The sequence below is a fragment of the Ambystoma mexicanum genome, chromosome 1q (genome assembly GCF_040938575.1).
Source record: "Ambystoma mexicanum isolate Mex_15411 chromosome 1q, UKY_AmexF1_1, whole genome shotgun sequence".
Classification (NCBI taxonomy): domain Eukaryota; kingdom Metazoa; phylum Chordata; class Amphibia; order Caudata; family Ambystomatidae; genus Ambystoma; species Ambystoma mexicanum.
Window position 1 is genome coordinate 1,405,897,276 of NC_090922.1, and position 20,712 is coordinate 1,405,917,987.

General features: G+C 42.5%; 1 protein-coding gene across 1 annotated transcript in view; it reads right to left on the bottom strand.

Annotated features, from left to right (window-relative positions):
* Nucleotides 1–20,712, bottom strand: part of LOC138548298 (vitamin D3 hydroxylase-associated protein-like) — a 428,655-nt gene that overhangs the window by 196,962 nt on the left and 210,981 nt on the right. Inside the window, exons 7-8 of the mRNA XM_069642266.1 lie at nt 18,464–18,588; nt 15,654–15,779 (exon numbers count right to left, since the gene is read on the bottom strand). Coding sequence (XP_069498367.1) covers nt 15,654–15,779; nt 18,464–18,588 — 251 coding nt within the window. The remainder of the gene's footprint in view (nt 1–15,653; nt 15,780–18,463; nt 18,589–20,712) is intronic.

Genomic DNA, 20,712 nt, shown 5'->3' on the forward strand with positions numbered 1-20,712 from the left:
CAAATACTGCATGTAAATGCAATGGATCCCTATAGGGTCTGCCGCTTTATGCACCAGCAAAAAGCAGGTGGACCCAATAGGTATCCATTCTATCCATTGTAAACGCCTTTCACGCATAGTGCAAAAGTGCAGGGCAAAAGGCATGGTACGCGCTTCAGCAAATGACCAGAATTCGGCAGCGGAGAGCCACCTACATGAGTCTTTGCTCCCTCGCCCATTGCAATTTCAACAATGGCCAAAGGAAGGTGACATTTCCAGGCTCCTATGGTTTTACATAAATCGTTCAATTTCATGCAGGCGACCATCAAGGTTAGCAAGTCGGGGCTGTGAGGTCCACTGCATGCAATTCGAAATGCCCACGAGGCAGCGTGATTAAGGAATGAGTAAAAGCGATGTCAACTTTTACTCTTTCGATTTTCCACTAAGTCTTGTGTAAAAGTAATTACCGCCTGCAAAACTGCTTTGCAGGCAGCGTTTACTGATGGACACTTATAGAATTCGTCTGGTTTTGACTAGGTGCAACCCCATTAATGTATAGCAATTTATTAGCAAGCACTTTGCGATTACTGTAACCAAGTTCTTAAGTTTAAAACGCCTAGATACCTCACAAACCTAACCTCCTTCCTTCATAATCACTCTCCCAAATGTTCATCTACCTTCCCAGATTTGCTCACACCAGGGGCGGCTCGTCCATAATGGGAAACAGGGCGTCAACTCGCCTACTGTGGACGAGTCGCAATTGTCAAAGCTATCTTTGTACAGAGAATGGGGAGCATTGGCAAACCAGAAGGTGGGTTGAGGCTTGAGGGTGTATGCTTCTTATCAGACGTCTGTGCGGGTTTAAATTTGATTTTCAAATTGAGAATTGAGATTAATTACAGAGCTCAATAGGAAGCAGTTGAGAGGTGCACTGTCAGAACTCTGAGGGTATCAAAACGAAAACACAGCTTATATACTGGAGAGATGCTGACCAGGTAGCACCCAAACTGAGACTGACATATGGTGTAAGAGCACTGCAGTGTATACAGTGTTTCATTGTGTACTGTGTATGAGGTGAGAGAGATATTGGGGAGAAAAAGAGATATTAGAAAAGGTAGGAAATGAGGACGTGTATTGTTGACTTTTATGTGCTCACAATTTTGACAGATGGACAAACTGAAGCATAAAAAGATATAGTTATTTGCCCAGGGGCACCGAATTGTGGTGATGCTGGGAGCCAGATTTCACACACTGCGTTTCCAGTTCAAAATTCTTAATCCCACCATAGAAAAAATGGACAAAAAAAATAAATATGTAAAGAATCTGTTCAGCAGACTGGGACAAGAGTTGATACTAGAGTCAAAGGGCAATAATTAGTTCAGACTGTTCTTATTGGGTAGAACATCTATGGTTCGATTGGATTCGTACACTTCCTAGCCAGTATCAATAACATGTGGAGTACCACAGTGCCCCGGCTCGTCCCCTATCTTGTTTAATGTGTATACAAACCCTCTTTATGATCCGCTGAGTAGGGAAGGGGCTTCAGTCCATCATTTTGAGGAAGATACCAGATCCCTTGTGTTAAATGACTTCAATTCAGCACTCCAACTCAGTCAATGCCGAGTCTGGGATGCCCAAGGGAAGCCCGTATTTATATATTTTTATGACAAGTTCATAGATCTGGATGATAAACCCTTGTATAACGCCCCTCTCTTTGAATCCCCCTGACCTCACTGAGCAAAGAAGTAGGTTTGTTTTGCAAATTAAAAGATTTATTGAAAAATTAAACAAGATATATATCACACTTTTATAAATAAATTAATATTTGATAGCCCTCTTATGAATATGACAGTGATCAACAAGGGATAATATTACACTAGCACACCTTTTTAATTACTTATGTGTTGGTATAGAAAGGATAAGGTGGCTGAGAATACTTTATCGTTTCAAGGAAATGCAATGATGGAAAAGAATGCAGCACAGAAATAACTGAGATGGTTTCCACAAGAGATAATATGATCACATTTTCTTTTGACAATTCACTCCCCCCCTATGCAATATAAGGAGATGGAAGGGGAGCACACAATTTTCAGGAATACAATCAAATGCAATACCAATTCAGTTCCCCCCTAGGAAGCTTAGAGCACCAGGGATGCTTTTAAAACACAGTCAAAAATACTTAAATGTGATTTGCAAAGAAGTGAAAATATGCTAAAAATGATTTGAATTCCCTATAGGAGATTCAGGGTAGGTGATAGTTACTTTGAATTAGTTCAGGTCAACACTAGCAATGATTCATGAGGGATTATCAGGTTGAAAACGAATTTCAGCAATGCAAGAAAGAGACAGCAATTTTTTAATGTGTGGTGAGATTGAGCTAGTTTTCAATTAGCTTCACTTTTTCTGAGTGCATAAAGTGCAATTACGGAAAAACTATAAGGAATAGCTTAGCTTTAAAATGTAAGTTAAATCTAATTCCTAGCACACGCGGTTCAAAAGATACGTACGATTTTGTGGAGGTAGATTTTAGAAATAAAGTAAGATTCAGAATGGCAGTTGACACTTTCACAGGTTTGAAATCACAGAATGGACACACGATTTCTATGCAGTTCTAAATAGGTGGAAATGGTTTGAATTAGATCATTTTAAACTAAGAGATTGGTTTGCCCAACTCTGGCTGGATACTCACTCCTAATTTTGGAAGGAATGGGCCTCGTCACCGATCTGGTCAACAGGTCTAGCTGTGGTTCTCTCTGCTCTGCTGGTCTGGATCTCTGGTTCTGGCAAAAGTTCTGGCACTGCACAGCGGTCTGGTCTGGTCTCTGGTTTTGGCAAAAGTTCTTGGCACTGCACAGCGGTCTGGTCTCTGGTTTTGGCAAAAGTTCTTGGCACAGGGTTCTAGCCAGAATCACACAGCTCGCCCGGCTGTTGAATGGTTTGGTTAGGTTGCTGGAACTCAGGTTCCTTGTCAGCTACTGAAAGACAGGCGCCGGTTAGTGTCGAGTGCCGGTACTGCACCCCTTTTTGGGAGCTGTCTTGAATTAATACATTTCAGATTTTGAACAGCACCATATTTCTTTGCACTGGTTTTTGCTCTGTGTGTAGCCAAAGGATAGGGCCTGGCAATGGTCTCTTGTATTACATTAACAGAGGCATAAATGGATGGCAACCTATTTTTCATGTTTTCCCTGTGCATTTTCTGGGGAGTTCTGGCCATCATGATGTTTTAAATGCCAGTAATGCACAGTTCTGTGGGTAAAAACATCCCACACCTGTAACTTGCTGGAAATCTTTCTGACAACATAGCACAGGTTCAGTCCACTTTTAATATGGTTGAGGCATGGATAAAAAAAAACTTTCTTAGCTTCAACCATTCTAAGATGGAACTGCTCTTGTTGACTACCCAGAATTCAAGAGCCTAGTGAAACTGTTTGTGAAGATATCTTTCTCTCACATGGTAAAATCTTTCGGGGGGCTTTTTGAGTCATCCTTATCCATGGCTATACAGGCATCGAGTTAATACTTAATATCATTGTGCCGAATGTTCCTGTGCTATCAAAATCTAATTGGGTAGTTATAGCCAGAGCAATAATCATAGCAAAAATGGATATTGCCAAGAAATGTTTCTTGGGGAAAACCAATCCTCTCGCAGCTGTTGTCATTGAGATTTGTAATTCCAAACAATATGTTGCCGCCATCTTGACCTTGAAAGATAGCCCCTGTTTCATTGAGTGGTGGCTGGCTTTATTTCAGTTTTCCCTGCCACAGATAGGCCTGTGGTGAAAATGAGGGCATGTTTCCACTCTCTTCCCGGTACAGCACCCGATCCAACTGCTTGCAGAGCTGTTCCGCAGCAAGGATACAGTAACTCTTTGCATCCGTGACAGGAAATGCATGTGTGTTGCTAGATCAGTGCCCTGTTGCAAATAGACTGTATTAGAGGGATTTGCTCACAGTCTTTTCCCTCCAATCAGCATGTAGCACAGTAAACAACTGATACCTCTTCATACTAACAATCGCCAACCACGCATTAAGCTACGGTGCAGTACAAGGTATAACATTTGGGGTCAAGGTGGACACAGAATATTGCACAAAAACACAAATTTCGAGGACACCAAGAGTAGGCAGAAGAGCGGTTTACACTTCGGTTTCATTCATTTATGTAATTTATTTATTTAACACATCTTCAATGGCTGAAGTATGGAGGCAGGAATCGTAAAATTCAATTTCTATCGTCCCATTTTAGCTGCCCATTGTGTTGTTGAGAGTCCTTGAAGTGTGAGGTTTTTTATATCTTTCTCTTGTCGTGAACAGCTCAGGGCTGTCTACACCAGGGTGCATTACAGCCAGGGACACCTGCCTGCACCCATTCAGCGTGGTGTGAACACGTGGTAATCGCTCGTTAAGGTAGATTCAAACTCAGCGAGACAGCATTACCTGTTAATATGGCATTTAATGGTGATGCCATACATAAATGGCCCATCTTTATGTAGTGCTTGATAAACCAGTGATCCATTCATTCTCCCACACCTGGTTGCTCCTCTGCTGTTGCATGCAACCCTTTATTAACGTCATCTTGTTTGGACGACCGTACAGTTATTCATTGTGAATTTGACAGGTATTCCAGTGTAATTGTGCCTGTGACTGCTCTTGCTGATCTCTCTGCAGTGTCTAATCCCATCACTCCAGTGAGGAGAGAGAAGCTGAAAGAGCTTCATGATGCTGGGTGAGCCAATCGGCAGATGCACCAATGGCTACTAACTCTTAGGATTTCCCTAACTCCGCCCACAACCTACTACCACAGCAGTGGGAAAGCCCAATCAGAGAAGAGGTTGAGCAAGTATTGCGGTTCAATTGAGAGAGCTGCATTTCTGTTTACAGTACATTGTGCTGCCATCGGCTTTCTTTTCTCTCCTTCACTTAAGGCGTGTATAAAACCTTGAAGATTACCTACTTCAGCAAGATGAAGAGAGGGATCTAGCTAACCATAGAAGTGATCTACTGTGCTTAATGTGCATGGTGGTGGAAATGGAAAACAACAAGGTAAGGTTTGATGGTAATGTAGAAAATAGTACAAAATGAAGCAGCTCAGACACTTTATAATGCCCCTCCATTCACCCATACATCCCCGTTCTTTGTTAATTCCACTGGCTTTCAATTTCAGCATGGATATTATTAAAATCAACAGTCCTTGTTCACAACAAGGTTTTTTTCAGTATGATTTTTAAGTTTAGCTATCGTTTAACACAATACATCTTCTTATGTCTATTCACTATTCCCGAGTGTTATCTCTGTTCTGATGGAGAGCGATCATTTGCGATGCAAGGTGCCAATTTTGGAATTCACTTACATATTCTCTTTGTTCCAATTCTGATTTATTTATGTTTATAAAGGATTTATAGATATTGCTATTCTGATAGATGTAGGTTTTGTTGGGACAAACTCCCAGGTATGCCAGAGGGCCACTAGGAGTTTGCGGAAGGCTCAACACCTTCCACAGGATAGACGGAGGACTCAGTCAACGGCAAGTTCAAACTGCGTTTTATTACAAACAAAACCAACAGGGATGTAAGTGACTTCAATGCAGCACTCCCACTAAGTCAATGCCTAGTCTGGGATGCCCAATGGAAGCCCTTATTTATATATTTGTATGTCAAAGTTCTTAAATATGGACGATGAACCCTTATATAACGCGACTCTCCTGACCTCACTGAGCCAAGAAGTAGGTTTGTTTTGCAAATTAAAAGGTTTATTTGAAGAATTAAACAATATATTTATATCACACTTTCATGAATAAAATAAGATTTGATAGTACACTTATGAATATGACAGTGATCAACAATGGCTGATATTACAATAGCACAATTCTTTAATCCGTTAGGAGTAGGAATAGAAAGGATAAGGTGGCAGAGAATACTTCATGTGGTTTCAAGGAAATGGAAGATGGGAAAGATGCAACACAGAAATAAACTTGATATGATTTCAACCAAAAGACAATATGATCACTTTTTCCCTTGTGACAACTCACTCCCCCCTTATGCAATAGGAAGAGATGGCAATAAGGACAAACAGGTTTCAAGAATACAAAAAAACCGGTATGATTTTAAACAGGTAAAAATACTTTTGAAGGTGATTGCAATGGATGGGAAAATATGCTAAATGATTTTAATTCACTAAAGGAGATTCAGGATAAGTGAAAGCTACTTTGGATTAGTTCAGATCAACACTAGCAATGATTCATGAGTGATTATCAAATTGAAAACGAATTTCAGCAGGGGAAAGCCAGAGCAGCTATTTTGACAGGAAATGAAATGGAGCTAAGTTGCAATTCGTGGCACTTTTTCCACGTGCGTAAAGTGCGATTGTCATTTTTGGTTTGTTGGAAAGCTGAGGATCTTAGCTTTAAAATGACAGTTAAATCTCGCTTCTAGAAAATACGGTTCAAAAGATACAGACGTTTTTGTGGAGGTAGATTTTCAGAAATGAAGTTAAGATTTCAGAATGACAGATGACACTTTTACAGGTTGGAAATCACAGAATGGACTCACAATTTCTATTCAGTTCTCAGTGGTTCTTTTTATGTCTTTTGAAAGTGGGTGGGAAGGCTGACTTTCTATGCCCAACCCACTAAGGATTCTGATAGGTTAGAGGATTTTCTGTGACCTGACTGGAGAACGGAGTAGTGAGTCAGAATGAGTCATCAGGTGTCATCTTTATGGCTGAAGGAAAGAACACTCCCCTTTGTGTCCGTTCCGCATATCTTCTTTTTCATAACACCTATTTACAATATACACAACTTGTTAATATTACCTAAATTGCATGACAGATTGCTTAAGGTACAGTTCGGTTCAAGTCACATGTTTCTATGAGCTTGGGTTCAGAAATGACAACATTTTCCGCTTTTAGTGGGTTTCGCCATATAGGTTTTGCATCATATCTTACCCGGAGGTACACACCCTCTCTGGGCATATTACAGTAAGTTTTCATTTTTCCATCATAAACACAACCATTACAATATTAATAATTATGGGGTTTGGTCTCAGAGCATCCTACAGCGTCCAGCTTCGTCTCAAACTGTGAGTGAATTTTTCAAATTAAGAATCTCCAAATTGTACATTTTTGTCCGCTTGGTATAATTAGTTATCAGTATTCTCATAAAACATATATTTGCTGGACTCTCTGAATCCACAGTCATTTGTCTCCGCCCCCAGAAGTTTGGCTCTGACTCACAGATCACATGTCTTGCCTTCCCCCAGAGCAGTGTTGTTCAGGCACACCCAAATCAGCATAGTCTATTCAATTGAAAGAGTCTATTGTTCCTTTCTCCAGGCTGCAGGAAAATCTCCTCCCTCTTAATCAACAGGACCATGTGATTTCCTGTGCTGTTGCTGAGAAGACTAGGTGTGAAGGCTTCCCATGGACAGCCAGCCTTTGAAGTTTTAGCTACATCAGGTTACTGTTTAGCTCCTGAAATACAGGTCTCTTGTCAGAATTTAGATCACTAGCGCCGGTTAGTGTCAAGCACCGGTATTGCACCTATTTTTGACAGCTATCTTACCAGTAAGCAATCCTCAAAATATACTTTGTTCAAATATAGATACACTTCTGTGGACCTCAGATTCATGTAGATTCTTGTGGGAGAATGATGTTGACCCCCCAATAAGGTGGTGGGACCTTTTTAGTGGTTTTGGTGAGCCATGATTTTAGCAATTTTTGAAATCAAGAAAATGAATTCCCAACAGCTCTGGGTTGCTTTTGGCAATCAGTATTGCTATTCCCAAATGGTTTCAGGCTACTGTGTGTGTAGCCCAATGGTGGTTTTAGGCAGTGACCTCTTGTGCTCACTAATATAGGAAAAGGTGGGTGGCAGCCTATTGTTCAGATTTTTACTGTGCATTTATGGATGATTTCTGGTGAGCAGCATGCTTTCCGGCGGCCATTATGATGTCTCCGCTGCCAGTAATGCACAATGATGTAGCAGGGCTTGGATGAGTGGGTTCAAACATCCCATAGGGATCAGCACAGGAATAGGAAGAATCCATGCGCACCACACCTTCTCAAGGCCTGCAGGCCAGTTTTGATGCAAAATTACATCACTGCTCTGTCACTACTTAGGATTCTCGCCACAAACTTATCGACATGTGGGATTGGCCATCAGGAGCCTTATAACCTATATGATCACCTATATGTGTTATTCTACTGGCTCTCCCATGTCAGGTGTCTGGCCTGGCCACCCTCAAATCACTATCTATAACAATGTTGCAGTGTGAGGGTCTTGCCATTGGATCTCGCCCATTGCTACCCACCCCAAGGATACTGAACTGTGGTTGGCTAGAGCTGGTGACACTAGGCCTGGGATCTGCAAACGTTTTCAGCTCTCGGTGTACCTTTTTAAGGTAATAAGAAAGAATATATGTCTGCATTCTAACTTGTGTGTACCACTTAGTCTATGCGAGTGCTCTTTTGCTCGGTGCAACACTTGTCTCACATTGTAGCATCTTTGTTGCAGTCTTCTCTCTGGTAGCCTGAGATCGGCTCCCTTTCCCAGCGCTGGTCCCTCTCCATTGCCTGCGTTAGCCGTGCCACGTGTTCGGAGACCATAATTTTGATCTGTGCAGCTCTCAATTATGAGGAATTATTCATATTTACTACAACTGGTGCCTTTGTCGTTCTGGGACTGGAATGTCATCCGTATCTTGTGGCCTTGGCAGCGGGTCTTGTTCCCATGTTTTGCTCTTTGTCTAGCCTCAATTCAGCTCTGCTCGGCTCTTGCTGAGAGGTCTGTGGCCTGCTGTAGTTTTCCTACACCAATATAATGCGGTTTCCACAGTGTTCGTGCTATACTATATTTTCCAAAGGTTAGTCACACTTGGTTCTGTCAGGTCCCATAGGTGCTCCTGCAGTTCCATAAGGTTATTCGCATGTAAGCATCAAAAAGCTTTGCTCAGGGTCTCTTGCTTCTTGCAGATCCTGCGTTGCTGCATTTGGCTAATGGCAAAGATAATAAAAGAAAGGACAGTATGTATATATGTCTGTCCTCTAACTATAGAACTGTGCGCTCGTGTTCTTTATGTATTCGAGTGTGTGTTTATGTCCTGGAATGCGGATGGCATGTGTGCTTCATGTCTAATGCTGCTAAGTCATGGTGTCTCTTACAACGTCAGCAACAAGGCTTCTTGGTGCTTGAATTGAGAGTGTCAATTGAGGTGTCTTTAGTTGCAGCCTGGGGTCCTCGTCCACTCTGGGGTACATTTGTACCACACCTAGTCTGTAGGGCTGGCTGAGGGGGTACTTCTCGACATACTTGTCAACCATCGGTTCGTTGGGAATTATTCCGAAATAGAATGGGTGATTGTAGTATTTCCTGGCCTTCTTTCGGGTCATGAATGATGTGGGAGGGAGAAGTGGGGGTAGACTTCCCCATAGCTCTTCAGTTTCACATGGCACACACTGTACCATAACATACCTCGATGTTATGTTTTACAATCTTCATACTCTCTAGTACTCTAATTCTCGGATACATATTGCTTTAGAAAAGACTATGATCATATCATCACTGCTGAAACGTATATTCTCTGCTAGATATGTACCCACAATTTTGTGCTCTTAACGCTGAGCAAACTGGGACATGTATTCATTTCCATTCGCTCTTCATTCTAATTGTGATTTATTTATGTTTACAGTCGTAATGGTTGCTTCTGTGCATGCTGTTACATTAATCAAAACCTGACATGACTTGTTCGCCATCCACTGGATGTGCTTGATCATCTGTGATGTCAACAAACGAAAAAGGGTTGGTCAAGTTAAGGCTTTGGTGGAGACTGGAAAAGACTTCAAGGACATTCAGATGAGATTACTGTAGCCCTTGACATGTTTAACCAAATGGCATTCAGAAGAAAAGGATAATACTCTTTGTAACGCTCACCTGGTTTCCGTGGGGATGTCACACAGCCTGTTCTGACCTCTTACGACCTCGAACCCTTCCCTGGAGTCTACTCGACTGGAGACTGGCCCTGAAACACAAGATTGCTAGAGTTTACCTCCCTATTGTCTCTGTGTGCTTGAACCCCTTCTTCCCCGGGGTCCAACCCTTCCCTTTGATCCACAGCTCACCTTGTTTTATGGAAAGTGTGCTCTCCATCCTGCTTTCAGCGCAGGGGCGCGTTGATTGATGCGGGCTCGTTGCTGCCTAGTTACTTCACTGGCAAGAGTCCGACAGGTAAGTATAATGAGTCTTTTGAACAGTTCTCTAACTTCATTCCTTTCCTTCCTTAGATGATGGCCGGCGTCCGGGGATGGCGACGTGCTGCTGAGATGAGTAGCGCTGAAGGTGAGTGAGAGCGCGATGCGCTATGCAACCCTTTCGTATTTGTATTGAACTGAGTTCTTTTTCTGTGTCTTTTAGGTGCCGCAACGTTTTCAGCGTGGATGCCGGTTATGAAGAAGAAATGCGGTGAGTAAGCGTGGTATGCGGCGCCTCTAGATGTCTCCACGCTAACCTGGAGTGTCTTTTCCCTCTTGCAGATGGATGAGAAGTTCCGGAGACCGAGTTACCCCAGAGCGGCTGGGATTCAGGTAAGCGTTTGAAGCTTGTACAGTCTTTAAAAATAAGCGAAGATTTGCTGAATGCTTACTAATGCCTTTTTTCTGTTCTTTTCCCTTTTCCTTAGGAAGCGCCGTGCCGGGATGGGAATGACATCTCCGAAGATGCCCGCAGAACAGAAGGAGCGATGAATGGTGGGAAGAAACGCTGCAAGGTAAGGCTGTTCCTAACAGTGTTCTTGTTCTTGCGGGAGCTGAGCGCAGAAGAAAGATGCAGGCCTACTGGAGACCGATCCGAACACAGAGTGTGTCACGCTGCAGGTGCAGAAAACGCAAAGCATGTTTCTCAGCCTGGGCATGGCTTAAATAGTCTCTGGGTATCCCAGGTGTCTCTGGGCTGAACCACACCCAAAAGACTAGACTGTACTTGCAGTTCTGGGAACCGAAATATGTGGGGGAATCCATCTTGTCCCCATCAATGCACTACAATTCCAATCCCCAATGTTATCCTATGGGAGTCAGTGAGCCACAAGCACCAAGTCTGACTCCAAGTGGGTCTTTGGAGGGATGGAGAGGCCCTTGAGGGCCATGTAGGTGATTGTGGCCTGGCTCCAGCCTGACATCTTGGAGGGCTGGGGACATGAGGGGCAGGAATCATGACACTCTTATAAGACTCTGCAAAGCACCCTATGATGATACATCTTTGGGAGATCATCTCAAAGAAGGGAAAGCTCCACTGATGTTTTTTGAGGGGATAATGCACACTGCCTTTTAAAAGAAAAACATGATAAGACAATGCCTATTGATGTACATGCAACAAAATTTCCCTGACAACACCTCCAAATCAAGGATGAGTCAAGGTAACAACACAAAATACTTTGCAGCAGCTGTGTTTATGGTGGAACAAAGCCTCAACTGGGTGAAAATCCCATCCAAATCTACAGACGTAAACCACATAGAGCTGGTCTGGGCCCCACTAAAGGGGAAGCTGACAAGTATCCTTAAGACTACCATTAAGGCAAAACCAATTGACATGATCAGTATGTTTTGATTCAAGTTACTGACAACTGACCCCTTTCTGCGGATCACATGAAAAAGGTCCTTCCAATCATGCTTAACTGGAATGGTAGAGCAACAAACGTGTAAATGGAGTAGTGTTTTTGGTTCATGTAGCTGTGGTGTGAATATAGAGTACTGTATATGCACTGGTACTTCATGGGAGGATAACTCAGGGGCAACGTACTCACCTTGGAAGCAAGACGATGCGGAACAACACAGGTTTGATCCCTGAGTCCGCGCTTAGAAACCTCTGGGTATCAAGTGCATTATAAATAACCAATTATATATATATCATATCTTCTGATCTGCTGCTGCTTAACCAAATAAAAAGTGTGCTATGTAACGAAGAAATAGGCATTGGGCCTCATTACGAGGAAGGCGGTACGGGATTAATGGGGCCGGTATAGCTGCCAGCACCATTAACCCCCTACCACCTCATTACGAGGTCGCTCGCGGGACCCGCTAAGGATGCCTGGTTTTACCAGACGTCCTTAGCGGGTCCTGCGAGCGGTCCAGCATGCTAACAACGGGCCCGTCATTAACGGGCCTGTTGTTAGCATGCTCCCCATTCCCATTGAGCCCAATGGGGGCTCAAATGGGAATGGGGATGGACCGGTCCGGGTTCCCTGAATGGGGAAATACCAGGCCCTCCAAGGTCGGAATGGCCCGGTATTTCCCCATTCAGGGAACCCGGACCCGGAACCCGGAATGGGGGTAGCCATGCCGCAAAAAGTGGCATGGCTACCTCCTTCCTCGTAATGAGGCCCATTGGTACTTGATTTTCCAAACTGTATTGCATGAACAAATGTGATGTACTGAAGAAAGTGCCGATCAGTGATACTGTTCATCGTATATACAGGGCTTTAAGTGCAATCAGAAATCAAGGGGGGGTTCCTCGTGAGTCATGAAAAATTATTTCTTTGGGGTACCTAAAGGGTGTTGGGCATACCCTATGAAGGGTAATAAAACATTGTAATAATCATGTATTTCACTGTTTGCCAGTAAGAGGGCCATGGCTCCCTAGATGGGATGCAATAGACCTGCTAGGATGATACTATGTGCATGCATACTTGAGGTATATTTGATTTTCCAAACTGTATTGCACGAACAAATGTGATGTACTGAAGAAAGTGTAGATCAGTGATACTGTACATCGTATATACAGGGCTTTAAGTGCAATCAGAAATCAAGGGGGGGTTCCTCGTGAGTCATCAAAAATTATTTCTTTGGGGTACCTAAAGGGTGTTGGGCATACCCTAAGAAGGGTAATAAAACATTGTAATAATCATTTATTTCACTGTTTGCCAGTAAGAGGGCCATGGCCCACTAGATGGGATGCAATAGACCTGCTAGGATGATACTATGTGCAAGCATACTTGAGGTATATTTGAAGAAAAATAAGGAATGTTGAGCCACATTCTGCAATGAAATGCGATAACTCATGCAACCATTGGCACTGAATCACATGGTGCTATGAAATCATAGAAATAGCAGGGCCACTGTGATCTTCAACATAAACAGTTAAAGCAATCATTAGGAGGTAACCGTGCCGGTGATACCAGCATGTTGCCAGCGGACCCATAATGATTTACCGACACCTGACTTCCCGGTAACACAGTGGGATTACAACCCTGGCGGAACAGAAAGTCAATCGGCAGTAAATTCTAAGCCCCTATTCCCATAGAGTCCAAGAGGACTCTATGGGAGTGAGGACCACAGAAGCACTGGCACCGTTAATAATGGTGCTGGTGCTTCCATGAAAACTCTACGGGTGGAATGGCTCCTGCCCACAGAGTGGTAGTGTGCCGGTCCGGAAACAACGGATCCCCAAAGCTTACTGGCACCATTGTTTCCAGACTGACACACTTAGAATGAGGCCCATTGTCTCCCAGAGCAGCGCATTTGCAGTAATCACCCATCCCCTGCTCCACCTTCGATGTAGACACCCACTTTAAATTTAATACAGCCTTATAATCCCTTAGTTATGTAACTTAAACTCCAATATTTCTAAACCCCAGATGCCTCTTCCTCATTACACCTATGCTCTTCCTTTTACTCATAACTCCACCTTACAGTACCCTTCCTTCTCAGCCATTTCTGAGAATGCTATTACTTGGCTGAGAGCATTTCTTGAGGGTCGTCAGTCACGGGTACACTGGGGAAACAGCTCCTCTGGGCCACAAACCATTACGTGTGGCGTGCCCCAGGGGGCTTGCCTATCTCCATTGCTGTTTAATATATACATATTACCTCTATGTTACGACTTAGGTCTCTCACAGACCTTCTTTTGTAACTATGCAGATGACTTCCAACTGGTCCTTAATATCACCGGAGAATATGACCTAGACCAATGCGCAATAAACATAGTCTATAAATCGATAAAACAATGGATGTCTAACAATTGGTTATGCCTGAATGCTATGAAGACAGAGCTTATGATTTTTGGCTCACGACAGGCACAAATGAAGCTGGGACAAGAGTATATAGGTTTCACTATTGATGGTAGTTTTATCAATACGGTTCAAAAAGTGAAAACTCTGGGTACATATATGAACAGCAATGTCGACTGCCAAGCCCATGTTGCAGCTATTACTATCAGTACCAACTATTACCTTAAAGTGCTTAGACAAATCGCTCCTCTAGTCTCGGTCGAAAATTGCACGAAACTTGTGAGAGCCGTTATTTTGCCTCGCATTGATTATTGCAACGCACTCTTGGGTGGAGCAAGCAATGCAGATATCCAAGAGTTACAAAAAATCCAAAATAAGGCCATCCGCATCATTTTTAAAATGAAGTATTCCGAATCCATATTGATAGCCAGAAAAAAATTACACTGGCTCCCGGTAAAAAATAGAATTCAATTTAAGGTGATGACCACATGCCACAAATGTATCTTTGGCAACGCTCCGGCATACCTCAAAGATATCATTGGCATCTACCGGCCAAAGAGAAATCTCAGGTCGGCAGACGCCAATCTTCTTACACAACATCGAGCGAAACGCGCCCGAGGTACGGGAAGAGCTTTCCATTTCCAAGGAGCTAAAGCATGGAATGCTCTGCCAACATCCCTGCGCAAAACCTCAGACCTCCTTACCTTTCGCAAACAACTAAAAACCTATCTCTTTTCTTCAGAGTAATCCCGTGGCAATCTCCTGCTACAGTATTCTTGCTCTCGGCGTCTGGATGCCCATGGGCTTTGACGCGGTATAAATCTATTAACATAACATAACATAACATAACATAGTATTTAAAAGAAGTATGGGTGTACCTCACTGAAGCCCTGTTAAAAATAAGCATTGCAAAGCCAGCAGTTTGTGCTTGCATATAAGTACTAGGAATTTGCTAAGGACTGCTATTGCAATGTTTTGCACCAGCTCCCATCATTAGTCAGTTATCACCACTACGGCAGTGCCTGGCAAGCGTCTTTCCCATCCCTACACAAAAGCCCAAACTGTTGCCATTGCCAATGCTTACTTCCAGTTATTTGATTACTTCAGGTTTTGTTTGTAGCCTGATCATTTCTTGTTACAATACTATGTGCTATTTATTTACTGCTTCAATAACATATGTTTAATAAACAAATATACACATAAATATAAAGTTCTGAATATAAGGTTAAACTATGCATAGATTTCAGTAAAACAATATTTAGAAGTACAGTTATGGTTAACCGAAGATAGTAAAAAATCATAGAAATTCACTAAAAAACTGTACCGTTCCGTTGAAGGGATGTTCTGCTTTGCAGCACAAAACAACAAAGCCCAAGAAATTATCCATGTATGGTACCTGTAGCGGCCTTAATTCGGCCACACACGCTCACCTATCCTTTTGCACAGTCGTATACACAACTGTTTTTTATCTGATCTCTTTCTGCTCGCCAGCTTTTGTAGGAATTGTGGGAATTTGCATGTCATTTGTGGTGTCTTTGCCGGGAGCCATTGGTGGTGTATGGAACCATTAGCCAATGGTTCTTCTGAATATATATTCCATATCTAGATGTCTAAGACATGTTATGTTTTTACAACTGGAAATGTATGGAAAATACCTTAATTGTGGCACAGTGCAACACTCACCGTGTGACCTGCTTTTTCAAGCAGTCTTTTGGTTTCACGAACAGCTCGCCTCATACATGGAGGAGGCATGGTAAACTCATCAGTGTCATAGAATCCAATCCGTAGAGCTTTAGAACTAGTGTACACCTAAAAAAAAAAGAGCACAAACCAGCTAAAGGCGCATCGATTCAATTCAATAGAACGTGTGCAATTCGAGGGACTACTCACCAAGACTTTTAAACATGCATATACATTGACATAGGTCGCATTGGGATTAATTGAGAAGGTGTAATTATAGCCGATTATGAAGATGCTCATTGAAGCGCTATTATAGCTCCCTCTGAAACAGCCTCCCTGACTTTCTCAAACTTGAGCAGTACCATCTCCGGTTCCGGAAGTAACTCAAGACCTTCCTCTTCGCTTCCACTTTCTCTCTTCCTCTGCCCTGCTGAAGACCCGTCTGTTCCATGCACTGGTCTCCTGGCCACCCTCTGAACTTGGGCTCAGGTCCCTGCCTGGGTTCCATGTGTTAATATCCCTGCAAAAATATCGGCATACAAAAATATTGCCATATTTTTGCAGCAATATTAAGCCATGGAACCTGTAGGGGAAACCCCCAGAACCCCCATCATTTTTTTAATGGAGTGGAGGACTCTTCCACGTCCCCCGGTCCCAATAACCCCATAAATTATTCCCACTAATAATATTACTTATGGCCTTACCCCACAACCATATATATGGTGATATTATTGGTGGGGATAATATTACCTGATACCCCTGCCTGTCCAGTTGCACCTCGCACTGCCTCTTGGCTCCCCCAGCACTTGTGGTCTGTATCTGTAACCTTACAGTCCTCTCTCTCTCTCTGCACTTATGAGCCACCCGTTGGCTTCACTTTCTGATTACCTGCACTGAGCCACCTGCTGGCTGCACTTTTTGATTACCTGCACTTCTCTATCCCCCCCTTTTTGCACTTCTCCCCTTCCCTGCACTTGCACGATCTGAATGACACAGGCCTGGTATGATCTTTGTTTTGTCCTCCCTCTGTTTCCCCCTCCTTGTCGCGCCTAGAAACACTTGTGTACAGGCGTATTATAAATGCAATATCATATCATAACAATACTTTTTGGTCTCATTAACTCAATAGTACAGTCAAATAAATGGCTTTCCTTCAGGTATTAATGTGCCCATGTATGAAGTGGGTGAAAATAGAAGTCTCTTGGGACCTAGAAGAAAAGCTTGCTGCAAGATATCATGCTAAACCTCGCCCCACTTTTTGAATACTGTATTTAGTTAATCTTGTCCAAGGTCTCATATTTGGTTTGGATGAAGGTCACTGCTCTGAAGAAGTATCCCCGTTTTCCCATTGACTGCTCAATAAATGGAAAAAGGAGAGTATATTTACCTTTTCCATGACCACGTGGCTGAGATGTTGATAGCGGTCTGAGAGAAGAGAGAGTGGTAGTTGGGATTGCATTACTGAGAAAGGACACAAAGCAGAGGCCAGTGTTGCAAGCTGTTGCAAACACCTGATGGGAAGGCAGTGGGACTACTGTGACACCAATCGTCTTTGAACTGTTTCAGTGCTGACCAAGCACATTGCTGCAAAGACGCTGAAAGACAATAGTCTGGCAAGGTTTTTCTAGACCCCAATAAGTTTGGGTAAGGCAACCAAATATAAAACAGGGGAGTGATGAACACTGGTCTGCAAATGAGCGTGCTCAAGACACCAAAACAGAGAGCTGATAGTAAGAGAGTGATGCCATTCCCGAACAGTTCTGACGCAGAAGTGCAGAGCAAAAGATTAAATCTGAAGTATCCAACCAAAGGGAGATGATACGAGAGGGCAGAGAAGGCTGAGAGAATTAGGAGAGAAGTTACTGAGGTACTGCACCAAAGGGAGATGATACTAGAGGGCAGAGAAGGCTGAGAGGATTAAGAGAGAAGGTCCTGAGGTACCACACCAAAGGAAGATGATACGAGAGGGCAGAGAAGGCTGAGAGGATTAGGAGAGAAGGAGCTGAGGTACCACACCAAAGGGAGATGATATGAGAGGGCAGAGAAGGCTGAGAGAATTAAGAGCGAAGGTCCCGAGGTACCACACCAAAGGAAGATGATAAGAGAGGGCAGAGAAGGGTGAGATCATTTGGAGAGAAGGTCCTGACATCAGAGAACAGCACATACTTTGACCCTAACAAGGAAGTATCTGGACAAGTAACGTGTTGTGGGAGTTGTGGTTTCATCACTCCCAAGAACTAGAGCAGTAGCACTGGCGAACTCAGGAGAAACAGTTCAATCACTCCAATGAATAAGAGCATATATACCGACTAACCCCCATAAACTACAGAAACATTTTGTATTGGGATTTGCTGTTTGCTCCAGTGAACTAGAATGAACTAGAATGAAGGCATGGACACATCTAACAGAAGCAGCGACGCATTGGGCACTGTGAATCAATCACTCTGATGACCTAGCAAAGATGCACTCACTACCCAAGTGAACCAGAGAAACACTTGCTATTGGAATGCCCAAAAGGGAATATTAATAACCTAACAATGAAGAACCTGGAAAATCAATATGCTGTAGGGATTTGTGGGTCGCCACTATGGCACAGATTTACAAGTTGACATGATCAAGGGACTCTGATATAAGACAGTTAACATTCAGCCGCAGTAAACCAACATTTACTGTGCCAACATTTTTGTCCCTTGACACACAATGTATTTCTGCATTCTGATTACATCGAATTGCAATCGAGCCAACATGACACAAGTACACATTTGAGACTATTAAATGTCTTTGTAAAATAGTGAATGCACCTAATTCATTACCTCCTCATTGAATGGGATTGGAGGCACAGTGGGGTCCAGGTAGAACAGATCCTCACACAGAAGAGCTTTCATGCACAGAGCCAGACTGTCCACATCTCTCGCCATAGGCCCTATCATTGGAACCACTAACAGGAAACACAAACATATAGTTTCTTTAGGATTACATTTAACAGGTCAGGTAAACCTGTTCTTTATTTTGCTCAAAGGTTATGTAACTGGTTATTTTCAAAAACAAACAATCCAATTATACATGATATAAATATAAAAGGTCCACTGACTTTTAGTCTACCTCCGCAAGCAAAAAACAGGGCACCGGAAATTGGGGAATGATGTTTTCCGCCCATCCTAGGCAAATTAAGCATTTACAACACAACAAGCAGAATTCTAACAGAAGCCATATAAGATAGGCATTTATTTGACACCTGAATACTATTATTGGCGGTTCTTCGTGGTGGTCCAACAGTGAGGTTTCAACAAAGTACATGATGGATCAGGGTATGAGCACCTAGGAACACTCTATAGCATGATGAATAGGAGTCTTGCACTGATCAGCTCATGTAGGATACCAGTTAGGGTGACCAGAAATAGAGATGATGATGGACAATCAACCCAGACTTTTGGAGCATATGATCTGATATCATACCTTTAGCGATCCAGGTCTGGTGGCATGGAATCTTTTTGGAGATGGCATATTCTATGCTGTGCATACCCACTGCTAGTGCTTAGCATCTGATCAAAGAAACCCACGCCACCATTCCAAGACAGGTATTGTCCCTATACCCTCACAACTGGATGTGACTGACTTTGTGGCTGTAGCTGTTGAGGCATCAGCCAGTTCCCCTGATGTTGTGTGAGTTTAAATTAAGAACCCCATTCACAAATGATAGCTAGCACTTGGGTGTTGTGTATAGGAATGATTTTGCCCAACGATTAAGCCTAAAATCAATCTAAGTCCTTGTATCAGGAATAATCTATATTCAACAGGATGAATCTCAGACTTAGCTGACCAGTCCTTTCAAGTTGGGAGCATACCAACAATGGTCATAATGTCTTCATCCCAGAGAGAGGACTCCTCAGACCACTGCCAACAAAATGTTATCAAATACTACCAGACTCTGGTTGCTGTTAGACTTCTCTGTAAAATGTTTTCTGAATCTCTTGAATGTTGTTATTTACAAGAGACTATCAGACATACCCTAATTACCATCCCCATGAAGAGAGACACATCTCCTACTCAATATGCCAATTAATGACCTATAAGTCTGATAAACACTGATTGTAAAATTCTGACCAAACTCTTAACAAAATGCCTAGAAAACGTGATACCTTTGTTGGTACATGAGAACCAAGTTGATTTGTACATGGGCATGTTCCAGACAATATTAGAAAATTATTGGTGACATAATATCCTGGGAACCAAGCCCCTAATAGTAGCTACATTTTAGATGCCGAAAAGGCATTTGATAGAACTGAATGGGGCTACCTATTTGCAACTCTAAAGTTGTTTGGTTTGTCAGATACGTGTATATTAATGTCAGTCAGTTCACTCTCCTCAAACAGTCTTTTCACTTTATCTTTCCACAGGTTACAGCCTACTGATCAGGCTTGTTTACCATACTTTGAGTTAATACTTTTAGAGTACATTCACAATGAGTCTCCTATAAGTTAGATAAGCACTTATAGTTGTAGAATATTTTTGGAGAAGAACAGCACGAATTAAAGCTGTGTGTATTGTTTCTACAGCTTTGTGAACAAGTCAAGTTGAATTCAAGAATCAGCCAAGTTTACCTTGTTTTAAATTTTGGTGTACCACATTCCATGAGTGTGAAGACCCTATATATTATGTTGGTTCCTCTGATGAAATTCTCTAGTACAATTTATTATTTTGAGAATGAAACATGTCGGGAATGTGAAACCACTGGAATTATAAACAGTGTGTATTACTAACATATTAGATTGCCGTTAGGACCCTGGTAAGGGATCCAATAATGTGTTATTTACTTTGTAATTAGGTATTTGCCACTAATTAGGAAGGCATTCTACTATTGACCAGCAACAATAATATACAGCACAGTAGGTTTTGTTTCTACTAGCGTGTTGTATACAAAGGTTGTATATACCAATGTTACAGTAGTCTTCATTTTGCACAGCAATTGACACTTTATTAACATCGGGGTAATGTGTGTGGTGTTTACAGTTTTTATACATTGTTTAATGTGTTTTTAACTATTATTGATGAATAAGAGATT